A 27269-nucleotide genomic window follows, 5' to 3' on the forward strand; every position below is an offset into this window, starting at 1 on the left:
CAGGAAAAGAATTTCAAACATGCACTAATGTGCTTTTATTAATCTGAATTTGAGATACTTTCATGCCTTAACTGAAAAAGATAAGACCAAATCTTTATTTACATTCCCGACTTTCTAAAGAAGGGACCTGACTCTAAATATGACATGTTAAGTAGGTGTTTGAGGCTGTGCAGGACAGAAATTTGGCAAGGCGGTCGCAGCACAATTAAACAAACTCTATCCAGACTGAATTATGCACCCACACACCACCACCTGGGCATGATCCTCTGCCTTTGAAAAGCACCAAATTAGGACACTGCGGTATGATACGTTGTCTGTAAGTCTAGCATGTGACAGAGCAGAATAATCGCATCCAGTGAACACAGCAGGACAGAAATATGTATATACACCTTCCACCGCACTTAGACACTAAACAGACCCAAAGGAGAAATATGAGATTCCACTTTTTCTACGCAATATATTATAAACAGTGATTCAGTACACACTGTATTTTTTATTGAGTTATGTTTGAATATTTTTTCTCCGCACAGTTCAAAGCGTTAAAGCTACAGTTTGAATTGTGTCCATTTAATTTCCCTTCAAAAATGTATGTAAATTGCAAAAATATGCACACATTACAGTTTATTACCAAAATACGAATGCGATTTGAAACACATTTACAGTCACTATTTACTTTTTACAGCTTGTACAAGTAATACACAACATAATAAGCATTCTGTAACAAATAACACTTAAAATAGATGCTCTGAAGGTTAAGTTTCACAGTTTTCACGATTTTTAGAAATATTATAAACGTAAGCGACAGACAGAACATTACACATCAGTATTCATCAGATTATCCACTGACATGAAAACACCACATTTTATAGCACATTTATCAGAGTTATCTTTTTGTAAAATTGTAGCAGAAGACATATTTGATCTGACACCTGAAATCAGAAAGGATGTTACAGTTTGTGACTGAGGAGTGTTCAGCTAAGAGTTATTTCATCTCAGGTGATCAGGAGCCTTCTGCTCGATTGTCTTTAACTTGCTTGACTTTTTTTCTCAATCATAGACTATGATCTTTAAAATGGCATCTATAAAATTAAATATTTTACCGAGATACTTTTTTTTTTTTTTAAAGAAGTTACTCATCCGCCCTCTTACATTGTTGCTGTATTTTTAAGGAAAGCCTCACATTTTCACATTTTTTGTCACGAAAATTGATTCAGAATCTGAAATATTCTAAGTTTATACACACTGTATAAAAAGACACACAATCCTTTTTTCCCCCTCATTGTCTGGCATTAAATCAGACTACATTTTTCCTGTTTTAGATCAGCTAGGATTACCAAAATAGTTTGTATTTGCTGGATGCTAGAATAATGAGACTTTCTTCAAAGTCAGAAGCTTACATACACTAAGATTACTACGGTTTCAAACTGTTTGGGAAGGCCCAGATGATGATGTCATGGCTGTGACAGCTTTTGATTGGTTAACTGATGACATTTGACTTAAATGAAAGCACATCTGTGGATGCATTTTAAGACATGCTCTAACACACTGCTTCTTTGTGTGAGATCATGGGAATGTCTAAAGAAATCAGAAAAGATATCAGGAAGACAGTTGTGGACTTCCACAAGTCTGATTTATCCTTAGGTACTTTCCAGAAGCCTGAAGGTTCCACGTTCATCTGTTCAAACAGTTATACTGTAAGTATTAACACCATGGGAATGTCCAGCCATCACACTAGTCAGGAAGGAGGTGGGTTCTGTGTCTCAGAGATGAACGTGTTTTGGTGTGAAATGTGCTTATCAACCCCCAGAACAAAAGCAAAAGACCTTGAAGCTGGCAAGAGACTGTCATTATCCACAGGGAAAGAAGTCCTGGACCAACATGGGCTAAAAGGCTACTTGGCAAAGATGAAGCCATTACCCCTAAAGTAACATTAAAAAGCCAGACTGCAGTTTGCAAAATGCACACAAGGAAAAAGACCTTCATTTCTGGAGACATGTCCTGTGATTCTGAAACTAGAATTGAACTGTTTGGCCATAGTGACAATCGGTAGCCTGAGTACACCATCCTAACTGTGAAGCACGGCGGTGGCAGCATCATGTTGTGGGGGTGTTTTGACTGGTGCACTTCACAAAATAGCTGGCATTATGAGGAAAGAACATTATGTGGGAATACTGAAGCAACATCTCAAGACATCAACCAGGAAGTCAAAGCTTGGGCACAAATGGGTCTTCTAAATGGACAATGACCCGAAGCATACTGCTGAATAAGTGACAAACTGGGTTACGGACAGCAAAGTCAATGTTTTGGAGAGGCCATCGCAAAGCCCTGATCTCATTCCCGTAGAAAATTCAGGTGAAATGAGCCAAAATCCCAGCAAACTGTTGTCAGAAGCTTGTGGAAGGATACCCAAAACATTTGACCCAAGTCATAAAGTTTAAATGCAACACTACCAAATTCTAAGGAAATGTATGTAAATTTCTGACTTTGAAGAAAGCAATACATAATCCTCTAAAAATTCTCTCTGTCATTATTCCGGCAAATAAAAATAATTTTGGTAATCCTAACTGACCAAAAACAGGAAAAGTTTAGTCTGATTTATGTCAGTGAGGAAAAAAATGTAAACTTCTGGTTTCAACTGTGGATCAAATAGTCAGTAATTATGAGTAAGTTGATCATAAAACACACATTAACAAATACAAAAAAATACTATGCAGAAGGCAACTAGTGATCTTTTCTGAAATGTGTGTAGTTGCATGTAAAAAAAAAAAAAACTACAAATAATGTTTTAAGTATCCATAATTTATGCTGAAAAAAATTCTGGCAAATTGGAGACAGCTGAGCAGGAACTGTTCTGAAAATTTGCTAATTTGAGTTGGAATGACTCGTATACATGTTAAATCCATTAATTTAAAGCTACACAAGGCCACTCACTTGACAGCAGACATACTACGAAGAGAACTCTGTTTATTCTGAATTTTAAAAAGCTGATATTTTACAAACACTACTACTTTACAACTAAAAACTGAGACTCAGTATTTAAAACTCAAACCACAGCACAGGATCAATAGATTAAATGGTCAATAATGAATTTTCTAGAAGTGCTATTGTCTTATCGGTTCACATAGAGAAACGCTGTGTAACTTTCCTCTCTTTCACACACAGTCCTTCTGACTGAGCTGCCTGCCGTTTATCACGGTCAGACTGGCCACAGAGTGATGCGTGCTGCGGACTGAAGTCACGCGTGTGGTGAAATGTATCGGGCTCTGTGAGGAGTGTTTGGAGAGCAAACGGCGGCAGCAACACAGCTGTTGATTAAACTGCTTCTTGAAGGTCTTGCTCAGCAGGTAAAGCGCGAACGGGTTGAGGCAGGAGTTGGTGAAGGCCAAGATACGAGCTAAGATGCTGCACACCAAATGAGCCAGCGAGGTGTCCACCTGGAAGACGAGACGGAGGGAAGAGAGTTGGGGGGGGGATGGTTTATAAAGTGGGGGGACATAGAAATCTGAGCATGCATGCACTGGGTATGCCAACAAATATAATATAAATACAAACTGAATCTGAATTACTGTAATTGTTTGTGATTGTGGCCATTTTTTCCTGTCAATATCTTACTTTGACACTAAAACAGAGGTTTCACACTCATCTTAGTTAAGGGACCACATAATAACCTATAAATAACCACAATTCCAAATTTTTCCTTTGTCTTACTGCAAAAAAAAAGTAAAATGTTCATATTTTAGGAAATATCTTTTTACAAAACACCATGAACAACCTGAAATTTCTTAAGAAAAATAAGTTCAGTTTCAACAACATTCAGCCTCAGTTTATCATGTACAACTTACAGATCACAGTGTGTCTACAAAGACACACAACATTTAGTTACAGCTATCTGGAACTGAATGATATCGTATTTTATTGTGTGATCAAAACAACAAAAGTCAGACAAAAAAAGACAACAAACAAAATAAAATATTACAAGAATGAGACACAAAATGAGACAAACGACACAAAACAAAATGAAAAAGAGGCAAAGAAGTTACAAAGTGACAAAAATGCAAACAATCGAGACAAAAAGGACAAAAATGTGACACAAACGATAAAAGTCTGACAAAAAAACGAGATACAAAACAACAATAGAACAATGAGCTCAGCTAGTATTTTACTTTATGATCAACACAACTTGTCATGGTCTAGAAATTATTTAAATTTTCTAGTTTTACAAATCTACAGTTTGCAGTTAATGTCTCCTCTGTAATTTTTACATTTCACAGAGTTGTCCTGTGGGCCGGATTGGACCCTCTGGAGGGCCGGTTTTGGCCCGCGTGCCGCATGTTTGGCACCCCTGCTCTGAAACGACTATAAATTAGTCTGCTCTACTATCTATTTCCAATTAATTAAATTAATCAACATGTTTTAGCCACGTTACCTGGAAACTGGAAATGTTTTTTGTACATTTTATTCCTCTGAACTTTGCAGAACACAAGTGAGAACTATACAGCAGATGGCAGCAGGAAGCAATGAAGTACACTAAATGAAGCCTTATAGATGATCTGTATTAACTCTACAGATATATACAACAGAATGTTCTTGAAAAACAACCACATTCAGATTTGCATATGGACTGAATCAAATGCATGCTCGATTAGAAATGTGAAAAAGCGCTTTTAGTCTACCTGGGAGTAGTGGTAGGAGCGGTATAAGTAGATGATGTGACTCGGTAGCCAGCACACTGCAAAGAGAACAACGAACACCAGCACTGTTTTGGCCAAACGCTTTCTTGATTCCACCTGGAAAAAAATGCCATACTGCTGAATGAAAGAGAAATTATATGAACCAATAAAACATTTTTTCCATTAATTTGCGTGCAGAATTAACCAAAAGAACGTAACTAGCAGCCTCAGTTGTTGCTACAGTCGAAGTCACTCAGAACAGGCAATTATTTCTCAGAATTTGATCATTTTAATTCGAGAATGTGCTAAATTTTAAAAGCCTAAAAACTTGATGGACATTAAATTGGTTAATTCTAGCATTTACTTAGTGTATATCATATCTGTATATTTAAATTAGACTTGTTTGGCAGCATTTTAGCAGCAGGAATTGACTCCTTGTAGCATTTTGAAGGCTTTAAACCAGCTGGTATTCAAAGTTTGGTGTAAATAAAACTAAATATCGTGTAACTAAATAAACAAAACATGCCAGCTGTTTTTAAAGGTTAGCTCTTGGTATGAACTTAATACGTCACAAATGATTTTCCAGCTCTGATAAACTTGGTTTTATCACTGGCCTGTCTTCTTGCATGCAGGTTTCCCTCCACTGGCAGGTTGGAGGCGCTGCTCATCAGGCTCCGGGCGATGAAGCCGTAGTACACCGATATGATGAGCAGGGGGATGACGTAGAAGACGAGGAAGGAGACCATGGAGTGGATCTGAGGGTGCAGTTCCCCAGCCAGAGGGTAAGGAGCGCATGTGATGAAACTCTCGTTGGTGGAGGTGATGTTGAAGGTGTGCAGGTCAGAGAACACGGCCTCGGGGATGGCCAGGATCAGGGAGAAGATCCAGATGAGTGCTGCCTTCAGGATGATGCTGGCAGTGGTGGTGGATGTTTGGATGTCCAGGGGTTTCACGATGGCTCTGTACCTGATGGATAAACAGACTCGGTGGCTCTCAGAGGAAAGCAGTGATGTTGCAAGCAGCAAAACCGAAATAATCTGTTGGAAAAGGCTGTGAAGCTCTGTAGGGTTGGGGGAAACTGCAAAGTTGAAAATAAGAACAAACTGTAAAAAGTAACTCAGGACCTTTACCACCACTTCATTAAATATGTGGTTGCAAGATAAAAAATATCTTAAGTTGCAAACTTTGTTTTTTTTTATAAGATGTGTTGACGTACTAAGACACAGTAGCTCGGTGGTTAGCACCGTTGTCTGGCAGCTAGAAGATCCCTGGTTTGTGTCCTGGGATCTTCCTGCATGGAGTTTGCAAGTTCTCCCTGTGCATGTGTAAGTTTTCTTCAGGTTCTCTGGCTTCCTTCCACAGTCCAAAAACATGCTGAGGTTACTTGGGTCAATATAAAATCACAAAACTTTTTCGAACATAGTTGAGAGGTATCATAGTTCACATTTTTGCTGTTTTCAGGTCTGAAATCAACACGGCCGTCTATAACGAAACACCACATGGCATTTTTACAGAAAGAGTCTTCTAAAATATTATATATACAATTGAGTAAAACTGAAATTGAAAGTTATTTATAAAGATATTGTGGTAAACCTGTAGACATGCGATAAATCCACACCTGGATTTCATTTCAAATAACTCAGAAAGCCTTGGAGTCTTGCCAGTCTTTTCTTCAGGAGGAAATGACATCATGTGGAGCAGGTCATGTGATCTGGAATTAACACACTTCCTGGAGAGGTATTTTTCAGAAACTCTCTTGCTTTTGAAGGTGCAAAAACCTTTTTTTTCCCCCTTGCGTTCTGTCACATTTCATATATTGTATCTCATGCTGGTCAGAAGCCAACAGAACAACTTTGAAACCTCTTTATATAAACAAGCCATTAGAACTTTGGATAAGAAGACAGAACAGTATCACCACTGTGGTGCATATTGGATAAACATGGATGTTAATTGTGAAAACATGTTGTACGTTTGGTTTTCAAAGTCGTTCATGGTTATTCTCCCTCACCTCTCAAGTTTTTTATTCATTGCACTTCAGGATTGTTTGCATTTCACATCTACTCTTATTCTTTTTCTTCCTTATTTCCTCTCTGTTTCTACACTGATGCCAAACTTATATGACCAGTCTCATTTAGGTTGAATGTGTTTCCTGTGATGTGATGCAGTCAAAAAGCTGGCTAAGTAAATATTAACAAAACCAGAAATGGGTTGGCTACATTTAGAACAAAAAACAAAGCAGTGAGAGCACGCAGTGCTCTGCCAAGGCTGCTCAGTCGTTGTATGATTTCTGATGGATAAGTCCACAGCGGTGGATTTCCAGTAGGATTGCAATCATGTGATCATCAGCAGGCAGCTGACTTAGTATTCACTTGTTGTCATGGTTACAGTGATGCCATGCTGCACCAATCTTGCAATGATACAGAAATCCTTAACAAATCCATGGATCCAGACTATAAGCGGCATCACTGCCAAAATCTAATCACTTGGTCCTTGTGTCTTTTCTGACCTTTATGGAAAATTTCATCCAAATCTGTTGTTTCGTTTTTGAAGAATCTTGCACACAAAAAGACAGACAGACAGAAAGATAAACCATATGCCAATCATCACATAATTAGAAGAAGAATCTTTCTCTAAAAATGCCATGTGGTGTTTGGTTGTAGGCGGCCATGTTGATTTTAGGCCTAAAAACAGCAAAAATGTCGACTATGATACAAAAAGTCCCGCAATTATATATTGACCCAGTACTGATTAGTAAGTTCTAATAATGTTTAAAGGAAATGTTTTAATCTAAATGTTTAAAAGGACACTTTAAGTATATATAATCTGATATAACATTTTAACTGTTTCACTGCAACATTCAGAGGCTGTTTATGTTCCATTTTCTCTAACCGAAATTCAAAAAAACTGCTTTGAAGATTTTATCGAGCCCTAGTATTACGGTGTGTTTTCATAAAAGCTTCCTGCACTGTGATCGATAATAAAGGAAGACAATTTGTCCTGCACTATTCAGAGAATGTTGTAACACATTATAAAACATTCCCACAATATTACACAACTGATTACAAAAACATTCTCAATGCAACATCAGAAGGTCATTACTGAACATAACACTGACTTTAAGAGAAACTAAAACAAACTCTCTGAAAAAATTACTAGAACTTTGCAGTATTTTCATATCAGTGCAACCATTTTGCTTTATCAACTTCAACTGAAATTATCTCCAACCAACAACTGACACTCAGTTAGCAGAATTAGCATTTCCACTTAAAGAGCTGCAGCATAAACACTTCTTAAAGCTGATTATTCATAAAAATGTAGTTGTTCCAATAAGTTTTTCTGTGTTTTTTTAAAGACATCCTGTCAGTAATTAATTTTCGCAATCATGAACTCAAGATTTAAAATTGACAAACGTTTTAAAAATTAAATTGCTACAATTTTTCTTCAGTAGTTTTTGGTCTTTTCAAGTTTTTGTTAATGTTGCTTTTAAAAGCAGAATTCAACCTAAAAATGTTTTGGTAATATACTCTTCTTCACTTTTTGGGGTGCAATTGTGTATTTTAACACAATATCTCAAACTTGAAAGAAAAAAACAACACAAATTTCTATCAAATATAAACACAAAAGGCCTTAGCTGAGCAGATTTGCCACATTTTCCATCATTTTCATCCCCTAGTTTGCTGAACTGAAGGATGGGTGGCCAAATTTCACTGCAAAACACTAATGGTCACATCACAATTGAAAATATTTCCAAATTCATTGCTGTTTGATTTGATCTTGGTATGTTTAACACACATGGGAGTGAACTTCTGTACTCAAGGTGAAGAAAAATCCAGCTATCAAGTCAATTTCGTTAAAATATTATAACTTGAAATTCATTTCATGAAGAACTTTGAGTTTAAAATACACAAAATACTGAGTTGATGCAATTACCAACACCATAATGTCACCTTAACCTGTCAAAATAGTGTTTGTATCTAGAAGGTTGATCTGAATCAGTATATTAGAATGTTTATCCTGTAATTGGGCATTTAATTAAGTGGTGGAACAAGTATTTAAATAACTTTTTTTCAAAGCAAATATCAAATCGTGAATTGACAACAGCTGATTATCGATTGATTCTGCACCTGATTGATCACATTCATCGTCTTAAACGTGGCAACAGATTTGAAGAGGAGCAGCTCTGTGCTGCGTAATATTCCACTGATCAATACAAAGTTAAATATTTGCTCACTTTGGACATGTGGCACAGCTTTAGAAACGCAATAAACGTATATCTGGATTATCTGGCTGCCATATAAACATCCTTTAAGTTCTCCTGGAGGTCAGTGAGCCGTACCTACCTGTCAGCAGAGAGGGCAGTGAGCGTGAACACGGACACCCCAACAGAGGTGAGCTGGATGAAGGGGATGACTTTACAGCCCAGCCGGCCGAATAGCCACTCCTCTGACAGGTAGCGGCTGGCGTCCACCGGAGCGCAGGTCAGCAGCAGCAGGACGTCCCCGAGCGCCAGGCTGGTCATGAAGAGATTGGGCACATTGCGGATGGACTTGGAGGAGCAAAACGTCTTGATTAACGTGATGTTGCCCACGAGCCCCAACACGCTGATCACACCGTAAACGGAGGCGATGGCCACGCCGGTGAACCGCATCGTGCGCTCCGAGCCGGGGAGAGGAGTGGTGACGCTGCGCGACGCGTTTGGGCACAGATGCTCCATCTCTCCCCGCAGCCAAGACGGGCGATCTCTCAAGAGATATTTTTAAAATGAATGTTTAAACTCCGAGAGTCGCTGGCAGGTCCTTTGGGAGTTTCAGAAAGAAAGAGAAACATCCGGTGAAATATGAGTGTCCAACTTCAGAGCTGCGTCCTTCATAGAGCCAGAGATCTGCTGCAGGAGCTCCATGCGCACAACAGGCTTCAGGAAAGAACGATCAATATGTGCGTCTGTGGTGTTGAATCTGAGAGGAAAAGGATACACATCACGAGAATATCATAAAGGAGCTAAAAATTAAACATAGAAAACTAATTTTCTTAGGCTTTGACAATAACTTGTCTGAAATAAATATCTGTCATTTGTCTTTTCTAATGTTCAGTCAAACTGTAAGGATGTTTAACTGTGCACTCAAAGGAAAAAAAAAGAAATTCCATATAAAATTGTGAAAATCTGGCAGCAAAGGGTGCCAAAAACAGACAAAAATGGTGGAAAAGTTCAAAAACTGTAAAATGTGTGAAAATCATGTCATCTATTGGTAAAAGAATGGTATCATTAGCTGATTTGAATTCAGTAAAACGGTGTAATTTTATGCTCACACAACATAAAACAACGAAAATACAGATTGTTTTATACACATTTGATCTGTTTCTTATTGTTGCAATCCTCGTGATTTTTTTTCTTAGTTTTTACAAGTTTCTTTTCTGTATTTATTACCAAGGAAAAATCTGTCAAATAAGAATTTAATGAATTATTTACAAATTTTCAATCAGAATGTACAGAATCTTTCTTACAAAGAACATTATTATAACAGTATATTTATTTCAGAATTAAATACGGTAAAAGATATGATGTAATTTTACAGTGAAATGTTATAGTCATCAACATGTTACTAAAAATTCTGACCTTTTGTTTAAAATGCAGTATTTGAAACATCTTCATTAAAGATTAAAAAACAACATGAGGAAGCTTCTGCTGAGTTTCGCTTTAAGATTATTGGATTAATGTTGTTATTATTAGAACAAACAGATTTATTTGACCACTTGGGAAACTCTGAAATATTTTGAACATATTTCCATATCATGACCTTTCAGTTTAATTTGACACACAGGCGCTTATTTACACATACACCATTTACAGAGCGCCTGGCAGGCTTAAGTCCAACGTTCTTCAGCTTTGTTTTTGGTATCCACATCTCTTACAGGGTAAACCTCTGGCTTATTAGCTGCTGGACAGTTGTATTTGTCTGTTGGTGCTCGGCGGGTAGTGTGGAGTGGATTTATAGACAATATTCACTGAGAACAGCTCCCTGCTGCAGGCAAAAATGTTGCTGTTGGAATGAACAGAGGGAGCCTAAACATTCAGGTTGTGAGCTGGATTGCTAAACAGTTAGCTGGAAGTTTTTGTAAACCTCCTAAATCTGAGGGAAGCTTCAGATTTAGGTGATAAATGCTTCTAGGTTCAGCACAAGTGATGTCTGTCACACATGGTTGTCTAAACTCTGTCTATTGATGCTAAATATTAATCACAGGCACCTTGAATGTTAATTTAGACTAGATTTTGTTCTTATAATCCAAATACACAACCTCTGATAGTGTGGGCAGAGGGCACATTTATCCAGCTAAGAATATGATCCTAAACTACTGGTACTCATGTTATACGGCGGCAGAAGAGATGGACCAGCACCTCATCAAGACGGCTCAGTGGTTTGTTGGCTCCCCACTCCAAAAACTGAGTGACGTCTACTCAAACTGACTCCACAGACTAGTCATCAACATCAGGAGAGACCACTCTCACCCCAGTCACCCCCTGTTCACCTCCCTCCCCTCAGATAGACTCAGAACCATCTGGTCAAACAGACTGAGGACCCCAATCTGAACTCATAATCCATAAAACACACTTATCACTTAAAAACGTTCAATCCTGTTAGTAATTAATTTTCGTAATCATGAACTCAAGATTTAAAATTGACAAACGTTAATTGTTCAGTGGACACTTCATGAATCCACCTTACTGTTCACCACACCCTTGCTGCTTCTTGTGTTCATACTTCCATATACATTTGATTATACAGCATCATACAAAAGTTTGGAGTCACTTCGAAATGCCCTTATTTTTGAAAGAAAAGCAGTTTGTGCTAATGAAGATGACATTAAATTAATCAGAAATACAGTCTAGACATTGTTAATGTGGTAAATGACTATTCTAGCTGATTTTTAATGGAATATCTCCATAGGGGTACAGAGGAACATTTCCAGCAACCATCACTCCTGTGTTCTAATGCTACATTGTGTTAGCTAATGCTGTTGAAAGGCTCACTGATGATTAGAAAACCCTTGTGCAGAAAATAATACAAATGAAAAAAACCATTAAATGAGAGGGTGTGTCCAAACTTTTGACTGGTAGTTTAGATATGTATATACCATATTGTGATTTCCAGTGACCACTCCAACTCATGCTGTTACTGTAAGAGATCTTAGTATCTTAACTTATCCTAAAATTTCAGCCAACTTCACAGTTCGAGTCACACAATTTCTACCTGTGAAGCTGAGCGTTTGATCTACCTGACACATGTTCTGAATAATGTCCTGTTTATTAAAAGCTTGGCTACATGGATGACGGCTGATTCAATTTTATTTATATAGCGTCAATTACAGTCAAATTGTCTCAAGATGCTTTGGCGTCACATTCTGTAAATCTGTACTGAGATAAAAATGTGCTAATATTGATACTTTCATGGTTTCTGAGTTTGTTGTGTGTTGTGATACATTCTTGTGTTTTCCTTGTCAGTGTTCCCTGTGCCTCTGTTCTCATGCTTTTCAGTTCATGTTTTATTTTGAAATTGCCTTTCCTTGCGTATTACTTGTGGTTTTCCGTTTTGATTGCCCTGATTAGTTTCACCTGTGTCTCGTCTTCCCAGTCAGGTTTGAGTGTTTAAATAGTCTTGTCTCCTTTCTTACCTGATTTGCATGTCTCATGTTAGACTTCCTGTTCACCTGCAGGAGTTCTTCGCTGCGTTCATCTGTCTCTGGTTTGTACTTTAATTTATTTATTTTTTGCCTTTTTGTGTTTATTTCTTGCTTTGGTTCATGCCATGCTTTTGCTACTGTTTTCGATTTTTGGTTAGTTGACATTTTAGTGATATCCAGTCATTTTTTTTAATTAATAAGTGATTGTTTTCATAATAAATAATTATGGAATTTGTAAAGACATGATCATAATGAACATAAAAACATTATTTATTTTTTTTACTTTTAATAAAAATCTATCCAAGATATATCCCATGGACTTCAAAGTCCTTCAAACATACACTGACCCACTAAATTCCAGCTCATAAAGAAAGTCAAAATAACAGAACAAAATAACCCAGCAAACCAGCTGAACTAATCAAACAAGCTTGTAAAAGATTTGAAAAGCACTGATCAAACCAGATAAACACAACAGGTGAAGCACAAAGCAACCTAAAACTTACAGAAAATGGCAGAAAATAATACAGCTGGTTTACTTAATCCAATGAATAAACCCAAACTATAGCTAACTGCCCAACAAAAATCAAATGAATGAAGGAATATTTAAATCAAATAGTCCTGGTCCACCCCTTAAAGCGGCAGCCACTTGGTATGGTCCGATTGTCAGCTCTGGTATAAAAGCCTGCTGCTCCCCTGATGCCATCTTTAGCTTGAAGTCAACCAGGTGACCACAGCTGGTGAAAACAGATACTCCAGCACTGGTAAAGCAAAGAAAACATTGGCAGAACTTAAAAGAAACAATGCTCCACTTACAGAAGGTATCTAAATGTGTTCACAACAAATAGAGCTTGAGTACTTTGATTGTTTGAAATGGTACATTAAGTAACCCAAGAGCATGTTTTTCCACCTGGAGAAAAAGCTTCTTCAAGTTCAGTCATGAACAGCTCTGCAAATGTGAGACCAAACCAACAACAATGCGTTCTATTTTGAAATACAGCAGCTTCCTTTTTTTCGCTATAATGAGAAAATATCTTCCTGTTTTACACCTACCCACAGGAAAGGTGTAAAAAGGCAGGAGATGAATTTAGACACAGTGTGAGAGGTGATGATGGACTAATTCAGCTTCTGACAATATAAATGTTAACAGTGTGACTTTGAAACCAGCAGCCAGCTGCATTTGTGAAAGTTTCCTTGCTGGTGCCAAACTGCTGTCTGTGAACTGATCCAGAAGCAGAGCTGCATGTTTGTCATTCAGCTTCCTCTTTGACCTGCTCGGACACTGGTGGTGTTTGTTCTTTGGACTTTGGTTAAGCTAAGTCTCTATTTTTAACCAATTTTCAGGCTTGTCATTTTTTTTCTCGAGTCAGTTTAGGGTAACTTCTTCCTGCTTCTTCCCTCTTTTGCCCTCCTTAAACCCTTAAATATACAACAACGCCCCAGAATGCATTCTTCCTCATGCAGTGCCAATGATCACTTCTGCACCTTAAATTATCTGAAGGCTTTTTCTTACTTGCTGTAGTAAATTAAGGAGGATAGGAGTTTTTTTCATTATGATACTAAGAATAAACTAGTATTTTTCAGTTGAAATATAATCCCTGACATTGAATTTGGTTTTTGTTGGGCAATTCTGTGAAAGATATGTTTGTGTTGAGTATCTGGCTTGTATACGAGTAGCTTAAGATAATGAAACTGAATTGATGGATGCGTTTTCCTTTTAACTTGTGTGTTTTTGTTGCAAGGGTGCTAAGCTATCCAGGCTTTACCTCGAACATGTTTATGACATGAACTTTCTAAAATGACAGGTGGAGTTTTGCCTTTATTCCCTGCTGGTGCCCGGCTTCTTTTAAAAATTAGAGACTCCTCTATGCGACATGTTGACTCCATCACCAGGCCAGAGTAGCTTAGCTTCATCAATGCTGTTCACATTGAAGCTAATCTATATATTGTCAGCTGCAGCTCCACCAAACTTGATACAACAGAAATGAAGCACAACAAATGCTCCATCTGTTTTAGTCCCAGCGGTACCAGATGGCGTCTCCACTGAATGTGTCGTCACTTTACTTCAGACCCAGCCTTTTAAAACTGTGACCCATGTGGTCCAAACGCATTAATCAGTCATGTCATGCTCCTGTGAAGGATATGAGATGTGGCGTTTGCAGACTGGCAGTTTGTATTTACCTCCTGCTGGCTCCACATCTAGTAAATACTCTGCGGGTTCCTGTTGAAACCGCTGTCTCTATGGACTTTCAGCCGCCGCAAGATAATGGAACTTCACAGGTATCTGAGATGACAAACAGCCCATCAGCAGGCATTCAAGTGGAGAAATGGTCGATGAAAGATCCCCTGAAACGTTTATTCAACACAGATATCACAAGTACCAGCAGAGAAACGGCAACCGTCAATAGTCTAATATACCATTAAGGGGAAAAATCATCTCTAATCCCCGTTAATCTCTGTGGTAGTGCAAGAGCTGCAGGGAAACTTAATGCGATTTGAGAAAAGGTGTCATGGGGTCCGATGTCTTCTATGGAGGCAAGGTGAGGAAAAACAGGAAAGCAAGAAATTAAATTGGTTATAGTGTTAAGTAGACGGATAAAGAAACCCGGAGACGAGAAGAGTTAAATTCAAACGCACTCTTCTGCACTGCATGTCATCTTTTTGTTTTTCCAAGCTTTATACCCTCAATTAATGAAAATACAATACAGGAAATGAAGTATTTAACAAGAAAAGGTTCTGCTTGGCGCATAAAATGTCAGGAAAATATCAAGCATGATGCGGTGATGTTTCCACAGTGATCAGACACTAAGTGGCTCATTTTCCAGTGGAGACACACAGCTCAGTTATCTTTAAATGCCCTTCTTATGTGGTGTCATAAAATTACATATTGAACCTGTTGTGAAGCTACATGGCTCAATAAAATGCTGCAGGACAATGTAAAAAATATATATATATATTTGGCCTCAACAACAAAATGAATGCAACAGTTTGCATCAAAGTGTTAATTAAGTTCAACAAACAAACTTCATTATAGCTAGAGAATAAGAATTTCCTCAACACTCAAAGGTGTTTTTGCTTAACAATTAGTGGGCTACACATACATTTTAAAACAGATTTTTCATTTTAAAAAAAATGTCTATTTGAAACAAATGTTTTTAAGTTAAAATAATAAGTTCCTTTGATTAAATTTTCTTCAGCAGTCTTTGGCTTTTTCCTGTTTTGTTCATTAAGTAATTTTTAAGAAAGCTGTTAATTAAACAAAATAGTTATTTTGGTTGTTTTTATATTTGAACATAGGTGGTGTTGTTCTGGGAAACGGTCCTTCTGCTTTATTTGTTGAAGCCTGTGGTCCTTTAACCCATTAACTTATGCAATTTGACTCATGGTGAGTGTAAATGACTTCTTTTATTGCTTTTACAAAGCCTTTGTTTCTTACAATTTAAAATCGAGTTCCCTCCTTGCTTTATTTTTGTTGCTGTAGTTTTTAATGCTTCATGCTTTTATTTTGATGCTCTTCCGGCGGAAGCGTATGGCGGAAAAGAGGATGTCTTGACATTGGAAAAAAAAAGCGTCTAAAAAGAAGAAAAAGGAGTTTAAGTCGTTAATTCATACGGTGAATAAATCATACGGAAAGGATAGCAACGGATTTATGTTACTTCTAAGCTCCTAGCTGGACGTGGGGACAAGGTATTGACTTGGTTTATTTATTTCTTTATGAGTTCTTGTGTGGTTAATTACCTGTGTTAATGTATTTTGTGCATTGTTCTCATTGCTAATGTTAGTGTCTTTTGAGAAGTGTGTGTGGTGCTATGTGTTGTTGCAGTTAACCCTTTGTGTGTATGGTTAGAATTGCATCCCAAGAATTCTGTATAGTTTAAATGGCCCTCATTTATGTTAATTATTTGTTTTGTTTTCCTTTATTCGTAGCTCTTACGGTGTTTCTGTCTAAAGAAAGTCAAAGGCCATCTGGAAAGAATAAAACCTGTAACGAAACATCAGTACGCTTCACCGTTGTCTGGCTGGGTTCGCTATAGTGAGAATGAAAAGACGTTATTCATCAGGTTTCATTAAGTTAGTAGTCTTAAATCTATGCGTGGAGAAATGCGAGTTAAAAATTATTATTTTTTGGCTTTGACAGGTTGAGTTGAGGCGGACAGGAAAGTCGGGCACCTGCAGCAAAGGGAAGCAAACCCGGGCTGCTGCGTCTGTTTCTGGGTCGCCCGCTCAGCCTGCTGAGCTATCTGAATGCCCAAATTACACAAAATGTTAAGTTAATGCGATTCCCAATTATTGTACGATTATCCAAACGCGTCTGAACAATCCCTCAAAATAATGTTTAAAACTTAAAATGTTGACTTAAATCAATAAGTGTGTGCTTATTTAACAGACTGTAAAGGCAACATGACTCACAGAAAACCTCAATGACGGCTAAAAAAAGTGTGATTGCATGAAACATTCATAGCCAAAATTCTTGCCGGCTGGTTTAAGGCCGAGTGCTTCAAGTGATGACACATAACTGAAAAAAGCTGCACCTATTGCTCCAGAGTGAGACAAGGGAGCCTCTTTTGAAGGTCACACATTTGTATTTGTATGCTCATTCGTGCATCATGAGTGATAATTTTCCCGTTGTTTTAACGTGCCACAAGCTGTTGCCTCTTTTCAACACCTGCTTATGAGAAGTCAAACCATGTACTTTTTACCACATCCTCATGAAGAGAGGATGTAAAAGAACACACTGTACCCTTTTACCACCTGCTGATGAGAATCTGAATAGCAGCATCAGGAAAACAACCTTCATCGTACTCCATGGTTAAATACAGAAACAGACTTGTGCTAAAATCTCTTCTTGATCAATTGTGTTTCTGCTCGGAGTGTGTTTGAGAAAATCATATCTGTTGCTTGCATTAATCTTTGTATTTCTGAATCACTTTAGCATCACTGGCTTGTATCACTACAACTCATTTGTTTGTTTTTACCAATTAATGATTGCAACCTATATTTAAACTATTTAACTACGGCAAGGAACACAGTGACGTTATGTGATGATCAGCGCTGATTTGTCTTTGTCTGTTAGCAACACTACTCAAAATCAGACTAACGGGCTTCAATGAAATTTTCAGGGAAGGTCAAATGACACAAGGACCAATTGATTGGATTTTAGCAGTGATGCAGCTTATAGTCTGGATCCATGGATTTGACTTAAAAGTGGTATAAAATTTGCCCAAAATGACAAGAATGTGTCCAAAATGACTAAAAAACACTTTTAGATTTGTTTAGGTTCCAGTGTGCCTTTTATCAAATAAAAGTTTGAATTGGAATGCATTAAATAAATAGTAGGATTGTTCCATTGCTTGTGTAGCAGGATGTAGGATTGTTAGATTCACCCACAGAAGCTCATGTTTAAGGCTGAGTCAGTCACTGAGGTTGTGTGTTAATCTCTCAAAATCAAATATTTCACCTTTGCCGGAGATCAGTTACTCTCTCTCTCTGTGTGTGTGTGTGTGTGTGTGTGTGTGTGTGTGTGTGTGTGTGTGTGTGTGTGTGTGTGTGTGTGTGTGTGTGTGTGTGTGTGTGTGTGTGTGTGTGTGTGTGTGTGTGTGTGTGTGTGTGTGTGTGTGTGTGTGTGTGTTTAAATCCTCGTCAAACCAGTTCAACAGGAAAAAAAAACGCTTCTCTTCTCCTAATGGCACACATCAGTTCAGTGCTGCTCCACCCTCAGTCTGTCCACTGTTTGGTTTGTCAATCCTGTAATGCCTTTAGTCCTCTCTTACAACATCAAGCTGATTCTCACAAGAGAATAAAACATAAAGAAAGGGGGAAAAAAGATTTCTTTCGCAATCATGGGAAATAGACATAATTAGGTGTTCACAGCTTCTCATTTTTGGCATATTTGGTTCTAAAATGCTGCGTAAATGGATGATATATTTCCCTGTCGTCCACAGATCCTGGCAGACGCTGGTCTTAGTGGAGTAGTATCCCTGTGAAGGCAGGTATTCTGGATGAGAGGACAGGCCAAAACACGTCAGGTGGGCGGAACAAAAATGCTACCTGAGCAACAGAAGGCGCGGTGATTGGCGGAGAGCGCCGTCAGTCATCCGGAAGCTAAGGGCGCACCCAGCGAGCGCATCAGTCTCAGGACGATCTCGGGTTTCGATGCAAATGTTTACCGGACGGCTCCGGGTCCCTTCCTTCATTTTAGACTTTAAAAAACGACCAAACACAGAAGAGTTAGTTTGAGAAAATAGGTTTTCGCCATGGAGAGGAGGATTTCTACGTTAATTCTGCTCTGCCTGGGTGAGTAAGAAATGGTATTTGCTTCTGTCCTTTTGCGCCTTTTCCAACTGCCACACCTGTTTGCGCACCTTACCTTCTGAAAAGGAACAGGCCCGAGCCTGAGTTTGCAGGTGAACTTACTGATTTTCTAATAAATTGGCCTTTTTCCCCTGTAAAAATTTATAACATCAAACAGAATATAATGTATATAAGATAAGGAGCTCTTGAAATCGATTCCTTCCAAACACTGTATGACTCATAAAATGGTTTTGGTTTCTCCTGAAGCCTAAGAAACTTGCACCAAAATTATGTCTCAGTGACCTACTTAAAAACACAGGGTTGCACCAACTATTGTTTCCATTATTGATTAATCTACCACTTATTTTATCAAATACAATGTGAAATGGTCAATACATTCCCCATTATAAGTTCCCAGAGCCAATTATGGTGCCCAAAGTGACGTTTATTTTGGCCAAAATCCCCCTAAAAAATCAAAAACAGTGAATACTTCTGCAGGGTGTGAATTGTGAATGTTTTGCTGATAAACTCTGCCATTTATTGTTCATTTCCTCTGTTCTGTGAGTATGTGGGTGGGAGGGTGGGGCAATGAGTTGTTTTTAGCTCCAGATCTGCAATTTTTGCTGCAAAAAGGCTCCATTGCATAAATGAAAGCGTAATTGTGTGTTAATTGTAATTATCCGTGTGGTTGTTTTTATATTAGCTTTGTCAGGTGTTGGCGCCCTCAATGTTGTCATCACTCAAGAACTGTACGAGTTCGCCCGGGGTGACAACATCACACTGCCCTGCAAATTCACACCCAAACCAGGCTCAACACCACCCCAAGTCACCATCACATGGTCTGTTGAGGGTATAGCAGCTAATGCTGAAGAGGTCAGTACATATCTATCTATCTATCTGTCTATCATCTATCATCTATCATCCATCTTCTATCTATCTATCATTTTCCAACAGCTCCAGATCATGGCCTACTATCACCCCATTAAACATGTGGACATTAAAAAACGATACGAAGGCCGAGTGTCCATGGATGTAGACATCAATACTGGAAAGGCTAACCTGAAGCTGAATGACATCACACTGGCGGACAACAAGAATTTTGAGTGTCGAGTCCAGATCCCAGGTGACGATGAGGGCAAGCCAGCCGCCAACACGCGTTTGGTGGTTCTAGGTAACATTTAATTGTTTTTCAAAGGAATATTTTAGTGTTAGATCCAGTATCAGCAATTAAATACCATTAAATGTTTAGGCTTGTTATGTCTGCTGGTTGTTCCTAGTGCAGTGTAGTATCAGAAAGATATGTCTAACACTTATCCAAGTCAATGTATCTAAATCATGAAACAAGATATGAGTTTTAATCCTCTGAACCCCAAGCAGTTTATCCGCATTTTTCCTGCAATATAAAGTCCTGCACTTCTATTGAAACGGCACAACCATGGTTAGAGGTAGAGAGAACTCAAGAGTCTTGTACAGGATAATAAAGCTGTATTGTCTTACGAGGGCGTTCAATAAGTAATGCCCCTGACCCACTTCCAGTTGTCTGATCTAGCTGAAATTTTGCATGTGCAATGATTTATATCTCTATGGGTTATGTGACAAATTACAACTGTGAACTAGTTGTGATTTCTGATTTATACATCTTTGAACTGAGTGAAGTGTGAAATTGAGCCTATCGAGTTTTGTGCAGTTATCCGGTTTTTGTATTTGAAAGGACGCACATCACAGAAGACTTTCGATGAAATGAAAGAAAGTTATGGTGATGATGCCCCATCATATGACCTTGTAAAACACTGGCATCGTGAATTCAAACATGGTTGGAACTCTGTAGAAACAGCTCCCAGACCTGGTTGCCCTCCTTCTGGGGGCGACCAGGGGGGCGACCAGGTCTGGGTGCTGTTTCTACAGAGTTCCAACAATGTTTGAATTCACGATGCCAGTGTTTTACAAGGTCATATGATGGGGCATCATCACCATAAGTTTCTTTCATTTCATCAAAAGTCTTCTGTGGTGTGCGTCCTTTCAAATACCAAAACTGGATAACTGCGCGACACTCGACAGGCTCAATTTCACACCTGACCCAGTTCAAACACGTGTAAATCAGAAACCACAACTCGTTCACAGCTGTAATTTGCCACACCATCCATAGAGATATAAATAATTGCACATGCAAAATTTCAGCTAGATCAGACCACTGGAAGTGTGTCAGGGGCATTACTTATCGAACGCCCCTCGTAAATCATACAAAGAAACAAAACTGAATGAGAATTTCTTTAATTGCTCACATCAACAAGTCCAACAGTTTTCCAATTAACCACAGATGTTACCAATACTTGGAAAAAATCAAAAGTAACTCTACAGATTTATATTTTTTATGGCTGGTGGTCAGAGATGAGTCACTAATGGTATTCCAGTTGTGCCACAGAGTGCATAGTTTTTCTTGTTTTGTTATTTTTCCCCCAGGATCTGCTTGGAGCAAACTTATTTGCGTCAAATTTTCAAATGAGACATTAAAGTGATTTTGAAGAAATATCATCAAAATACTTCCAACTGTCTGTAGGTACCTAGGTCTTATTATCACACTTGAACTTGTTTTCTGGCTCTTATCCAGGTTGTTTTCTCCTGACTAGATCCTTTCATGTGTTGTATCTACTCTCAGATGTACGTCGCTTTGGATAAAAGCATCTGCTAAATGAAATTGTAGAGTACCAGAAATATCACATCGTTAGCTTAACATAGTAAAGTACAGAGAATGTGAATTTTAAACAAAGAACGGAGAACCTAGCAAATCAAAGCTGCCTTCAGATTCCCTAGCAAGCAGTTGGCGACAGTTGGAAATAACCAAAAAACATAGATAGGGAGGAGGGAAAAAAAACCTTCAACAGAACCAGGCTCAGGGTTCTGCCTCGATCAGCTGGGGTGAGATTGAAACAGTGCAAACCAAACAAGGAATAGCACAGATGAGTTGTTCACGGACCACTGCAGAGATAAAAATCTGTCAATTCTTTTAGTTTTGACGGTATCTGGTTCTGATAAACTGTAATTCTGCCAATTTTATAAAGACAGCATGCCCTTAAAACCTGCTGACCGGTTTTGAGGTTCAGAGGGTTAAAAGCAAATAGTAGTTGACACTTTCACCTCACAGCAAGAAGGTTCTGGATTCTCCCACTGTTCATTTCAGCCCACGGTCTAAAGGTATTGCAGACAGCTGGTAACCTCCCCTATATGTCTGTCTCTATCTATATTCATCTTTATTCTAGTGGCTCCATCTACGCCCATCTGTAAGATCGAGGGAAAGGCAGAGTATGGCCAGAACATCAACCTGACCTGCAAGTCTGAGGAGGGCTCTCCAGCGCCCACGTACAAGTGGGACAGTCGTGATGTACGGAAAATGCCTCAGGTTCGAGACCCCAGAACCACTGAGAGTAAGTACCAGCGACACCTTAATCCTGGGAAAACAAGGCAGCTATCAGTGCAAAGAGGTTTACTTGCTGTCGCAAAGGAACAACTATGGCCATGATCAGGCTGAGGGTAGTCACACTCTTCAATCTGGTAAACAAGTAAAAAATTTTTCACAAGGCCACTTCTGAGTCAATTCTCAGCTTTGTTTTTATTTAAAGGTGAATCACAGGAAGGCATGCAGTGCTCCTAAATTAAAGACCTTCACTCTGAACACACGTGGAACTAACAATTGAGTTTCAGAGTGCTGGTTGAATGTTTTCAAGATGTAGAGTCACAATTAAGTTTTGCAGCAAAACCTGGGTTTTTCAGGCTGATTCTAATGACCTTATCTAATGTTTGTGGGCGTAATAAGTTTGGGGGAATGACCAGAAAGTGATCAGAATGTGCACTGAGCAGGACATTTTCCAGAAGAAGAGAAACGGTCTTCTCAGCACTCTCTTAAAGACAATATGTGCATGTGTTTGGCCTTTCTGTGCATCATCATGTGAAATAAGTTAAAATCAGGCTCTGCTTTCAAGGCTTTATGATGAGTAATTCCCGTAGATGAGAGGATTGTTGGTCTTCTCCTGTGGTATTGTACAAAATGTACAATAAACTTTCAGAAACTACTTCAGAAACAGTGTTGATTGATTAAAATAAACACCAGTTATTGTTTTTTTGGAGTAATTTGTAGCTTTCAGACTATCCACAGCAGTAGTACTATTAAATATGTTGTCCATAAAATAAATAAATCCTGATAGTAATAATATACATGTTCAGCATAAGTGACTGACTCTTTGTGTTTCAGAGGGAGGCGTCCTGTCTCTATTTAATATCTCCATAGACACATCAGGATACTACACCTGCACCTCAACCAACAAGATCAGGTCTGCTTCCTGCAACATCACCCTAACAGTCATGCCACGTAAGAGAAACCTTCTTATAGCCGCTTTTCATTTATTTTCAATAAATACATCTTCATAGTAGTTTGCTATAATATACATCCTTCTCCTATTGCTTCTCTCAAATAATTTTCCTTCAATCCTGCAGCGTCCATGAACATCGGTTCCACTGCAGGAATCATTGCAGGAGTCGTCGCCGCCTTGATCGCCCTCGTTGTCATCATCTACTGCTGCTGCTGCAGAAAGAAGAAAAAGGATGAGGAATATGCGATGGGGTAATGTTTTGTTCTCTCCTGTAAAGATGCATTCAAACGCAGAAAAAGATGATGTTATGCTGTTAACAGAACTTGATGTTGTTCATCAGGTTGAATGAGCAGGCGGTCAGTAATTTCAGGGCATTCATGGTTTACAGGCAGAGAAACTGACAGTGTTTTCTCCGTTAAGATTCTGACTGTGAGAAGTGGTTTATGCAGTGTCATTTTTCATAAGGAAGTAATTAAAAAGGGTATTGAGTTTTGTAATTGCTTTTAAAGGAAGAGAGTATTCTTGCTGAGGAAGCAAAGAGACCAAAAAATAACTGTCAGCAAAATGTCAGTTTCAGTTTTATGTCCTCTTCAAGTATATAAATGAATCATCAAGACAGACAATGACAAAGAGCTTTATAGACGGAGGGATGGTACCTTACATTACGTATTTATTTACGCTTGTGCATGGCGAAAGAACTTTTTTTATTCTTTGTCTATCTTTTTGTTTGATGCAGCCTGCACATTATGTTTTTATCAGTGAAACCAAAGACGTATTTCTAAATCTTACCATCAGAAATCCTATAAAACTTTTATTCTTTACACAAGTGGTCTTCAAATGAGCATTTCTGATTTTAAACACAGACAATACCCCACCTACCCCCGATCTACCTCGATGCATGGGATGAAAAATAATCATACAATCCGATAGTTTAAATAAATCAGCGAATAAAACAACGTAGCCACTGGATTTCTTTAGAAAATTCATGCAAACTGTGTTCCTCAAACTGTTTGTTTCCGTCCTCCCTCCAGAGTTCGTGAGGAAGAGTACCATGACAAGGAGCCGGACAGAAATGGCGAGAGGCCCCCAGCTGACAGGCAGGACAGCAATCGTAGTTATGAGGGTTCTGGTGATCGACGTGACCAGTATGAAGACAGAAGTGAGCGCAACTATGACCGTGACTACGATGATCGCCGCAGCGACTACGATGACCGGCGCAGTGACTATGACGATCGGCGCAGTGACTACACCGACCGACGCAGCGACTACGACCGCCGTGAAAGGCACAGTGACCGCAATGAGCGCTATGACGACGACCGCCACTATGATGACGAGCGACGCTACGACCGCAGAGACCCTCGCTACGACGATGACAACCGCGATGATGAGCCCTACGACCGTGACAGACCACCAGTGCCCTCCAACCCCAAGCCAACAAGGAGAGACTACGATGACTAAGACCTCAAACCTGCATCAAACCACCATCCTCTGTCGTATCTCTGTTAGCCTTCACCCCAATGACGAGCTAACTCACATTCAAGGTATTTCCCGTGGACACAGTTATAATTGGCTAAAAAGCACTGCTGTCATTTAAAGTTAAAAGGAAGCATAATCAGACATTTTCTTTGACTTGTTTTTTAGGCCCCTTTCAGACATGCACTCCTTTCCACCAACCTGATGGCATCTCAATGCACTGGTTTTATGTCTGAATTAGCACCCTCGTTGCTTTTCTCTAAAAGTACAGTCCAAAATGGTGACATTTCTGCATCACTTAGACTCAGCACAAGTCTGAACTGCATACTACAGGATCAACAGACAGGCATACACGAGCAGTGTGCTTCTAGTTAGTTGTTTGTAGGAGTCTTTCCTCTGACTTTATCAAATATCTAGAGCTATAAATAGTATCAGGATCCATAAAGCAAGAAGGTTGTATGCATTTATGCGTTGAACAACATAAGTAATTTCAATAATTAGTTATAAACTTTCCCCAAAATGGAGACGTGATTGTTCAGAATCTAATTGCGAGCCACATTGTGACAAGTAAGCAGAAGCTGCAGTTGAATCAGTTGTTACATTAGCGGATTTAGATTTAGTCCTTTTGTGTATTCACACATAACGTCAATGTGGACGTACTTTGACTTTAACAGATCAGTGAGGACGGCAGTGTTGTGTGTCATATTTCTGAAAAGGGCTTCACATTAACATGCTGTACGTGTGACTGAGAGGAGGCAGAAAGAGTTCATATCAGTTTGGGAAAAGCAGGGAAACCCATTACGGTGCCCACAAATCCCATCTGATGTGTTTTTAGCAGGCAGTGGGTGAGTGGGGTCAGCAGGTACAATCACTGTTTGGAGTATTAACACTCCCCAGAGCAAGATTCATGTCTTTTTGTATGCAAAACCTACATTATACATCTATAATAGGCACTGGATAGAGATTTCAGATTCCCCCCAAAATATAGTTTTCTTTAGTAGAATACAAGTTCAGATTTCAATGTATTTGTCTCATACATGGCTAATTATATTTGCTCATAATGGCACAGTATATATGGTATTTGATGCAAATAACATACAGATGACACCGTAAACATGGACTTTAGGTGTCCATTGTTTTATTTTTTCCAAGGTCAATGCTGATACAGATTATTAGTTATCAAGGAGAGCGATAACTGATATTTGTAACCATAAATTTATAGTAAAAATTACAATCTTGGTGCAAGAATTCTGAATACCACAAACTCTACTGCGAAACTTTATCTAAATGCCCTTGTTTTACAACTGTCTCGTTAAATGAGTACTTTTTACCATCAGATAGTGCTGAGGGCAGGATAATACAGCAGGAAACATGGTGGTGACTACATATAGCGAAGCAGTCGCATCACAGTAGTGTGTTTTTAAAGGATTATGCAAGGAAAAAGTTAAAAAAAAAAAAAAAGGAAACGAGTAAAATGCTGAACACTGAATCCAGTAATCTGCCTAGCTGATATACTACTCTGTATGTGTCATTTTCATATTTTCTTTATCAGTAAATAGTTCATTCACTGCTAATTGAAACTCGAACATGCTTTATTGTGATGTACTTGATCTCTTTTCAGTGATATACAGCAGACAGGATTTCTGCTTTGTGTATAAGGGCCACCATGTCTGACTTGTGAAATGTGTGTAATATAACTTTACAGCAGCTCAGTCTGGTTTGGTCACATTTTAAAGTGAATGAATATTTGACGCTGAGAGAAAACATGTGACTTATATGGTGCCAGATGTGTGGGTGTCAGCTATGTAACCCAGAAATAAGGTACATCAGCGTTTAAACCCATGTCTGGCCCGTTTTTCTCTGTTTTTGTGATTGTCTAGATTTATCACACCTTCTGCTGTTGGGTTTAGCTAGTAGTAGTTTTAGTATGTTTAATTTTATTTTTTTTCAAAGCTATACTTCTCCTGCTAATGTAAAAGTTTTTAGCTTTGGGTTCTTTACATTTACAGAGATTGTTTTCGTATACAGAGTTAGATACTGTTTGTTCTTGTGCAGAAACAAAAGCATTGTTCCACTCGCTATTGAGCGGTTTCAGCTTTTTTTTGTCACCACATTTTTATAAAATGCTTTTGTCATTGCACAAGTACAATAAAATTGGACAACAAAAAAGTAGAACTAGAACTTCCATTAATTGTTGGGTTTGACAATGTTACCACTGGCTTTTTTTTTTTTTTTTTTTTTTTTTTTTTAATGTTGTGCCACCAAAATTATGTCCAAACTTTTACATGCATATAATCTCCTTTTGCAATGTAACTTCAAAAATGTTTGTTGATTTAATACACAGAAGTGTGTTGTACATATATGCTATTATTTTATCAAGCAGTGGTAATGTCAATTTTTTTTATCTTGGGATTTATTGAAATGTTCTGTATTATGGAACATGTTGAATTGACTTGTATGAAACATGCTGTAAAAACAAAGGTGATGAAATAAAGTGAACAAAACAACATGCTTGGGTCCTGAACACTAGATGGCAACACAGAACCTCACAAACAGAAGCCATCTTACGGAGTTAGACTGTAGCCTAGTTAGTAGGCCTTTGTATTATAGTTCCTTTTCCATCATTATTGGTAGTGTCAGTGTTATCTTAAGGAAAAAAGCACACACTAATAGTTTATTGGACTGCCTTTAGCTGTAGGCCTGATGTCTGGTCTCAGTGGAGGCCAATCCATGTGTGAAAATGATGTCTCAAGCTCCTTGATCCACTCATTTGAAAAGTCCCAACCCTTTGAGTCCC

At 38.5% G+C, this 27269-nt stretch overlaps 2 protein-coding genes across 2 annotated transcripts; one reads left to right on the forward strand and one right to left on the reverse strand.

Moving 5' to 3' along the window:
- Window positions 1–473: 473 nt before the first annotated feature.
- grpr (gastrin-releasing peptide receptor) lies at window positions 474–10123 on the reverse strand. Its single transcript, XM_022208291.2, has 4 exons — window positions 9011–10123; window positions 5285–5636; window positions 4674–4787; window positions 474–3434 (listed from the first exon to the last, which is right to left on the reverse strand). The coding sequence occupies exons 1-4, from the start codon at window positions 9382–9384 to the stop codon at window positions 3153–3155; spliced, it is 1122 nt and encodes a 373-aa protein (XP_022063983.1). The 5' UTR covers window positions 9385–10123; the 3' UTR covers window positions 474–3152.
- Window positions 10124–15836: 5713 nt separating this feature from the next.
- On the forward strand, window positions 15837–26981 carry LOC110960895 (cell surface A33 antigen-like). The gene is made up of 8 exons (XM_051941375.1): window positions 15837–16031; window positions 18287–18638; window positions 19339–19508; window positions 19590–19806; window positions 21893–22057; window positions 22882–22998; window positions 23124–23250; window positions 24031–26981. The coding sequence occupies exons 2-8, from the start codon at window positions 18599–18601 to the stop codon at window positions 24455–24457; spliced, it is 1263 nt and encodes a 420-aa protein (XP_051797335.1). The 5' UTR covers window positions 15837–16031; window positions 18287–18598; the 3' UTR covers window positions 24458–26981.
- Window positions 26982–27269: the final 288 nt, after the last annotated feature.

The sequence above is a fragment of the Acanthochromis polyacanthus genome, chromosome 2, assembly GCF_021347895.1.
Source record: "Acanthochromis polyacanthus isolate Apoly-LR-REF ecotype Palm Island chromosome 2, KAUST_Apoly_ChrSc, whole genome shotgun sequence".
Classification (NCBI taxonomy): domain Eukaryota; kingdom Metazoa; phylum Chordata; class Actinopteri; family Pomacentridae; genus Acanthochromis; species Acanthochromis polyacanthus.

Excerpts from the sequence above, each read along its gene's own strand:
- grpr (XM_022208291.2), bottom strand. The coding sequence starts at position 9,384 with ATGGAGCATCTGTGCCCAAACGCGTCGCGCAGCGTCACCACTCCTCTC. Across the intron at positions 5,637-9,010 it reads ACTGCCCTCTCTGCTGACAG|GTACAGAGCCATCGTGAAAC; the intron begins GTAGGTACGGCT and ends TTTATCCATCAG. Across the intron at positions 3,435-4,673 it reads GCTCCTACCACTACTCCCAG|GTGGACACCTCGCTGGCTCA; the intron begins GTAGACTAAAAG and ends CTCGTCTTCCAG.
- LOC110960895 (XM_051941375.1), top strand. The coding sequence starts at position 18,599 with ATGGAGAGGAGGATTTCTACGTTAATTCTGCTCTGCCTGG. Across the intron at positions 19,509-19,589 it reads TAGCAGCTAATGCTGAAGAG|CTCCAGATCATGGCCTACTA; the intron begins GTCAGTACATAT and ends ATTTTCCAACAG. Across the intron at positions 22,999-23,123 it reads CACCCTAACAGTCATGCCAC|CGTCCATGAACATCGGTTCC; the intron begins GTAAGAGAAACC and ends TCAATCCTGCAG.